This window comes from Aythya fuligula, chromosome 4 (assembly GCF_009819795.1).
Source record: "Aythya fuligula isolate bAytFul2 chromosome 4, bAytFul2.pri, whole genome shotgun sequence".
Lineage (NCBI taxonomy): Eukaryota > Metazoa > Chordata > Aves > Anseriformes > Anatidae > Aythya > Aythya fuligula.
The window spans coordinates 7,278,583-7,286,355 of NC_045562.1; the positions used below are offsets into that span (position 1 = coordinate 7,278,583).

Consider the following 7,773-nt stretch of genomic DNA (forward strand, 5'->3'; position numbering starts at 1 on the left):
AAGGAAAATAACCACACTCTTCTCAGAAATAAATAAATAAAGGGCAGAATAAAACAGATGGCTTGCTGTACTGGAGCATTTGGAGCAGTTCACGTAAGGCCAGTTCTCAAGACTTATTACGTACCACTGATTTTCAAAGAAGGAGGGAAAAAATGTCCCTGAGAATCAACTGTTCAGAATGGTAGATCAGCATCACATGTGAAGTGCACTCTTCCCACAGTTTATAGAGTCATCTTTTATTTTTCTCAATAGCAGCTTTTGATACACAGAGTACAGAAGATTCAGCTTAGATAATGACACTCAAACTCTTATTTTATCTGATTTGTTCTTCCTCACAGAGAATCACCAATGAAAATAGTTCTAGAAGTAGATTTTATCTTCTAGCAATCCTAGGTGACAGCATGAGAACAATTTCACATTCTGATTTAAGCCAAAGTGAAGGGAGGCTCTTACAAACACTGTGTTTGCCTTGTACACAAACACAATACAGATTGTCAGTTCAGTTTTATACCAAGCGCTTTTTGTTACAGGAAATCTCTAAGTCTGCCTTTGATGAAATATTCCTTGTGGGATAAGGAGCTGCAAAGTATTTAATTTACTACTATAAGCTCTCCTTTTTTTTCTGTACAGTATATACCAGGCACGCAAGAATGTCTCTCACTTATTGAGGTTCTATTGGCAGTAGATGTTAGAAATAGAAATGTTTTATAATCTTAACACAGTCTCAGCCTCTGATTTTCTTGTTTCCTTCCTGGAGCATTCTTCCTCTGTATTTTTTTCCCCTTTACTGTCTCTTTTCTTACCTAGAAGATTCAGGTATTCTGTGGTAAACTTTCATTTCCCCTTTTTTCCTTCCCTTTTTTCTTTTTTGACGACTTGTGTGTTACAGACATAGTAACGTTCTGCTTTGAAAATGCTGCAATATGATTCCACAGGGTCGCGCTTGCTATCTAGGCTTTTCACTGTATAGTTGCTTTATGTTTGTCAGAAAATTTTGTCCAGGAAAACTGCTACTGTTGCCCTAGCAAAATATTAGGAACTGAAATGAATTGGAGAAAATTGCCTACACTTCTTGTTGACTAAAAGTAAAATCTCCTCATACTGCAGTATTGTAGCATAGTAAAACATTACTATAAAACAATGCTCCTGCATTGGTTAACACGTAGTAGTACCTCATTCACTAAATCTGAAATCTACATAGTTTCTGTTAAGCACCCGTTATTGTGTGTTTTAACAGAAAATATGAGTAGTATGTTCTGTGGAAGTAATACATCTTAGCTGTCTTTTCTTTTTTTTTTTTCCCTAATGTGTCAGTGCTGGTTTGGATCTGGTTATTCATTTTAATTTCTCATCGTAGTTGTCATGTTTCCTTTTCTTTTATGCTTGTATTGGTTTAGTTCCTTGATTTTTGCCATCTCTCTCGCTCTATAGCTTGAGAGGCATAAGATTACCTTGGTGCATGTGGATTAGCTTCTCTAATTTCCCCATGCAGCAAGATAAAGGTATGTATTTTTAATATTGATCTCAATCCATTGGAGGACAAAAAAGCTTCTCCGTGGAGAAAAATAAGATAAAAGAAGATAAATTAAAAACAAACAAACTATTCTCTACACCAACAAAGTTCTTGAAACTCAAAATTTCTTTAAATATTTAACAATAGCAGTGCTGTATTAGATCACACTTGCTGATTTGCTTCAGCATCTAAATCTCTGACTACTGTAGAAACAAATTGAAACCAGAACTGATGGTTAGAATTCAAATGAAGGCCAAGTTTTTTAAGAACAATGAAGTTTTCTAAACAGTGGTAACATACGGTGTATTCATAACACTGCAGCAATCTCGTGATTACAAAATTTTCTCTTTCCAACCAGGCTTTGCAATTCTGTGGGCCCAAGGGCTTTCAATATGGTATCTATGTCCACCAGTTGAAAACATTAAAAGAATTTTGTTTTCAAAGATTAGGTTGCCATAAAGGATGCTTACAGATGGAGCAGACTGAGTGAGATTGCAAGCAAAGAAAAAAGCTCTCTGAGCAAACTCTTTCCCATGTTGTGGGGAGGTTTCTTTTAGTCAGCAGAGAGAAAAAACTTTCTTAGAAGTTGCAGATGTGGTTCTTTTGCCCTGTACCAGCAGTGAATACTTTTCAAGCTGACTTTGTAAGTGGTATGAATTTTGTGTGATGGCTTTATGCCAGTTTTTGTTCTCTTTTGACAGAGCAAATCAAACCACTCTTATTTAAAACTGAGAGAATTATACAATAAACATTGCAGGTCAGATATACGATATGGAAAACGTTTTCATTTTGTAAGATTTTTTTTTTTATGAGTCAAAAGAAAGCTATTCAAATATGCCTTTATGAACTTTGTGAATCTTTCTGCTTCAGAACAAACTGTAGCTTAATTCAATCTGCAATTTATTGTTTTTGTGTAGCATTTCTCTGTGTGTGTCTGTTTTGCCAAAATCCAGCACTTACAGTAACATTAGTGTGTTAGCTCCTTTGCTATTCACTGACTTGTTCTTAGAGTTAAAATCCTCTGCTCATTTTTCTCATTCGTTTTGCTACCCCTTTCTTCTCTTCAGCTACTGTTGAGGCTATTGAGGCTGATGAAGGTAAATTGGCCAGTCCCCTTTCTGTTGGTGCTACAACAGATAAGGGCTCTGCTGGGTGTATTCATTTTGCTGTAGCTTGTACAGATTGTGTGGGTGTTGGGCTAACAATTGTGGCTCGGTATTAACCAAAATGTAATTGCTTTAAAGGGGAAAATGTATTTTTGTTGTTGTTGTTGTTGTCTGTTTTTCTTTCTGAAAGTTACAATCATGTTGGAATCCTTCCTCTATGTTGAACCAAGCACTGAGTAATGCCACAGTAGGAGATCAGGGGACTTGGATCTCAAGGGACATAACTCGGCAGCAGCTCATAAATACTCTGTGACACATAGCTCCAAAGCTGTACGCTAAAGGCTGGCTCTGCCTCTAATCATTCTCAGCAATCTCTGGTCAAGGAAAACACACAGTTGTTTTTTTTAAATATTTTTGTTGTTTTTTTTCTTTTTTTCAGTTTGTTTTTTCTTTTACTTTTAGGTCACTAGTGAAAAATTTTTATTGGTCTTTTGTTAAAGTTCAGCATGTTTGTTTCTCTTTAAGTAAAACAACATGACACATTTGTCTGTAAGACGTCTGTTTCCTCTGGTAGTGGCAGTTTACACACTGGATATTTACATTAGAGCAACCATTAACACTAGCACCATTTTAGCTACAAACATAAAGAGAGTGGCTGCCTCAGAAGGTTTCTGAGTGTTTAGTATCAAAAGCTGTGGTGCTTTATTGACAGACCTCTAAGTTAACCCCTAAGCAATTTTTAACTACACAGCTAAGACCTAAGTAATTACATATTGCAATACAGATGTACAATATTCATTCAGCATTATAAAGTTTTGGAAGAAGAATTTTCATAATTCCCCTTTAAAACAAAATTCTTCAGTTGTATTTTGTTCTTGCCCCTCTCAAATTTTCTGCGGGTATTTTTTTAGTTAATTTAAAAAAAATAAAATAAAATCTGATGATCGCTGTCCGTTGGTGAGATGTGCCCTTTTGGCCAGCTGAATTTGTTTTTGATTTTTGTAAAGCAGTGAATAAGATTCTAGAACAAATAAGTAAGAGAAAATACAACTGCTTTCTAAATAGCAGTGAGTAAGCTGCTATTTATGTTGGAATTATCTATTCCTATCGGCAATCTCTAATCTGCAGTGTGCATTCTCGTTGACAGTTTGGCTGTTTTCTGTGATTTTCTGTGACTATGTGTTGTGTTTAGTATACTCTCAATGTAAACTGCTAATACTCGTTGTCTGACCAGCAACTACAGCAGAGCACCTTCTTCAGTATTACAGATGATAATGTGTCTGCTTGAAATACAATTGGTTGAACGTGATCCTGTTCCAGCAATACGCACTCTTCAAGTTAATTCTTGATTTGCCATCCTCGCTAGTTAGGCACGCAACCATAGTCATAATGACTACTCTACACAGACGAAGCTAACGATGGAGAAAATGTTTCGTCCTTTTCTAATTGTCCCTCTGCAGTTTTGATTCAGGGCCTGATGACACCAGGTGCTCCATACCTGTAATTCCAACTGGGCTGTGCTACTTGCAAGCTCCAGAACACAGCAACTGTTTCAGCTTCAACACGGCCATCCATTAAACTGTTGCTTTAAGGGATTGGCCTGGGTGCTTGTTAGACATCTTCATTTTTGTGGTAGACGATAAAGAAAAAGTACTTGAAAAAACTTACCATAGGGCCTGTTCTGTTTTCACTGCTCCATCCCTGCTCACTTGACTAATCTCCATTATGTTGTTGTTGTTTTTTCTAAGTTAAAGTATGATACATGTTAAAACCATGCACTTCAAAGTTCCAATATAACATTTGTGAAACTGGTTACAGAACTAAATCCTGAGGCAAACAGGATCTATCCATTTTCACAGGAATGGTTGGCAAAAATCTCAGCATGAGAATGCTTTTCTCACTCCCCACAAAATGCAAGGAGTGGTAGATTGGTACCAGGGATGTTTGGAGGTCTGGGGGTTTTGGTTTTGTTTGCCTTTTTTTTTTTTGTTAGCAGAAGTACAAGCTTGTACAGAATTGGGACTTCATATTGCAAGGAGATGAAGGGTACTTTAGGGAAGAGGGAAGAAGGTAAAAGGTGGGAAAGAATATTGAATAAAGAATATTGAATTTGATCTTTGAAACTCCCCTACCACTTTTCTACCCAGGGAGTTTGCAGTTTCCTGGTACTAACACACCATTTCTGCTATATGGCATGTTAAGATAGAGGCTTAACAAAAGTGCAACCAGCGTTCTGGAAGTACAGCACACGGATTTGGCGTTGATAAGAGAAAAGCACACAGAAGGCTATTACAAATTTGCTATGGAGCTGTGAGCTGCTGTTTGCCTACAGTGCTTTTTTCTCTTTTGCTTTAAATCTAAATATCTTAAACTCATCAATCAAAGAAAAATAAACAAATCACACTCTGTGAGTATGTTCCTGAGCCTGCGGCTGCCTTCTGAGGTCAATGCGGCCTCATCGGTGCTGCTGCTGAAAGGCCGTTCAAAAGTCCTCGGATCCAGTTGGAACTTTGGTCCTTGGTGAATTTATTCTCAAAGTTCAGTTGTACCAATATGCCAAAATAATGATATGATAGCCCTCATCTGCGTTGCACGGCATTACTGCTGTCCCACTCAAACTGCTTTTTAGAGTCCAGGGAGGTTGGGGAGTGACCGACCGGCAAGCGGCTGGCCCGCACTGAGACCCTAGGACGAGCTGTTATAGGGTCAGCCCAAATGCCCTATAGCTTTACCATGAAGACTGGCCACGTCACATCATCTCTGCTTGTAACTGGCCAGTGCTTCCAGAGTTTGTGTGGGCTCTGAAAACCAAAGGGGAGTTTTCCCTGAGTGAGGATGTCATGGAGAGGCCTAACGTTGTAGGCCATAGGCTCTGGGCCATGACAACCAAAACCACCTCACTGGGTCACTGCTTGCCCTGAGCGTTGTTCCGATTTACAGACCATAGCTTCACAGCAGCCTCTTAGTATTTTAAGCTGAGCCCCAGAGGACAGCAAAGTAGTGGGAGATGATTTTGTTTGTAAAAAAAGTAGTTGGGTTGCAAGAGACGGTGGCGGCTCGCCCCCAGCTCTTTCTGCATACGGTAAGGAGTCCGTCGTGTTGTCAGATCTTCTCATTGCCTTCTTCGCAAAGAAGGACGTTGCTAAGTTGGGGGAAAAACTGCCAAGAGTTCCACGTTGCTAATTGTACTTTTTAATAATCCTTTATTTAGCTATCAAAGGATTTTCACCCCAGCATAAGATCACTAGCTTCGAAGAGGCCAAAGGCTTAGATCGAATTAATGAGCGAATGCCTCCGCGCAGAGATGTGCCATCTGATGCCAACCTTAACTCCATCAACAAGGCAATCTCCACAGAGACTAATGGCACTGACAGCAACGGCAGTAATAGCAGCAATATTCAGTGACCACTTCCTGGGCGGGGGGTTGAGCTGCAGGGCGCGATGGGGTTGCTGCACATCAGCAGTTGGATGTTCTTGCCTCTGATAATAGCTTACTTGCTCTGGGGGCCAGGTGTTGGATTCAGTTTACAAAATCATCTACGAAGAGATCGTAAACTTTAATTTGGTGGGAGGGGGGTGGGGGATAGACACCTCCTTTGGATATGCCTTTAAAATGCTTGTAGAAAAATGAAAGCTAATGCTGGTATATATTGCAAAGTTAGGGGAATGAACATGTTTTCCTACTGCATTGGGAACTTCTAGATATGTTACTGAAAGGCCTTTTGTTATGTTACTGGACATGAAAACTTTGTTTAATTTCTTACTAACTATTGTACGTTTACAGTTGCAGCACTAAACATGGACAACATCAAAACATTTTTAACAAAATGTACAAACTAAATAAGGACTATTTATTGATAATGTTTTGCTACTCTTGTCAGACAATGGCTATGAAATAAATTAGGCAGTCTTAAAAAATATAGAAAAAAAAAAGAAAAAAAAAAAAAAGAATGTTGGAAATTTGTTTAAAATGCCAAAAAAAGAGAGCGAGAAAGAGAGAGAGAGAGTGAGAGAGAGACAGTTTAATTTTGTACAGATTATGCTTACCTCAGGTTTCTTTAGTGTGCTTCAATGCCCTTCTTTAAATATAACACTTATCTTACTAATTTGGCAGCGATTATCCTTTTCTTTGTTTTAAAAAAAAAAAAAAACTGGAATAATGATAACATTTATCTTTTTTTTTTTTTGCTGTTTATATTTAGGGGGGTTTGGTTTGGGGGGTTTTCTTTTTTTTTTTTTTTTTTTGGTAAATCAAGTCTTGGTTGTGGCTTGCTGAATTTAAATATTTATGAGTGGTGCATTTTTAAGTATAGTGAACAAGACACCATATTAAGTGCAGTGAAAAGCATCTATATTCTGTAAAAATCTGCCTATGCATGTTTTTTAAGAAAAAAAATGGCTGTATAGGCCTGTATGGGACTGTAATGCGCTTAGTGGTCTGACTTATACTGGAAATGTATGTATACTGGCGTACTTTATATTCTCTAAAAAAAAAATGCTTAATGCCTTTGAAATTTTGTAATCGAAAAAAAAAAGCTTTGAAAAATCTAAGGGGAGAGTATTCTTAAAGTTTTTAACATAAGCTTGTCAGTGCACATATAGATGGGTAGCATGTTTAGCAAACCTTGTGAAATTTAAATAAGTTTGTAGTTACATGTGAAATTCTAAATGCATGATAACTGTTAATGTCATAATGGTTTAGTCATTTTGTTATGTTCTGTCATGTGCCACAAAATGTGTAATTTTTTCACTTTTTTCCCTTTGTATATCAGTTACGGGTTTCGACTGGTTCATTCTAAAAAAAAGAAAAAGAAACAAAACAAAACAGTCCATTGATATTTTTTAACAATTGTATAAGTGCCCAAGTAATTCACTACAGCCTACAGCCTTGCCTTTGTAATTTGACTTCGAAATGTTGGCAATCAAAAGCATGCACTTGTAACAATGAAAGAAGCATTTTATATTACTACTCAATAAAAATGTGCATGAACGTAAGTGCTCTTCCCTTTCTTGCTGACTAAATCACAGAAGTGTGCGCACACGTTCGTGCGTTTGTTGCTCTCTTTTGCTTTTTGAACAAGTGGAGACCATCTGCGTAAAGGAAGAAGGACACGTTTCACAGTTCAAGGTCAGTTCTTTACTAAGAAAAATGCA

At 37.6% G+C, this 7,773-nt stretch overlaps 1 protein-coding gene across 2 annotated transcripts in view; it reads left to right on the top strand.

Moving 5' to 3' along the window:
- PPP3CA (protein phosphatase 3 catalytic subunit alpha) overlaps positions 1-6,552 on the top strand; it is a 195,960-nt gene extending 189,408 nt beyond the window's left edge. The window contains exons 13-14 of one of the 2 annotated variants that reach the window (XM_032185920.1): positions 2,581-2,610; positions 5,831-6,552. In XM_032185920.1, the coding sequence (XP_032041811.1) occupies positions 2,581-2,610; positions 5,831-6,024 (224 nt within the window). In that variant the 3' untranslated portion in view covers positions 6,025-6,552. The remainder of the gene's footprint in view (positions 1-2,580; positions 2,611-5,830) is intronic. The other variant, XM_032185922.1, reaches the window with a different exon arrangement.
- The last annotated feature ends 1,221 nt before the right edge of the window (positions 6,553-7,773 follow it).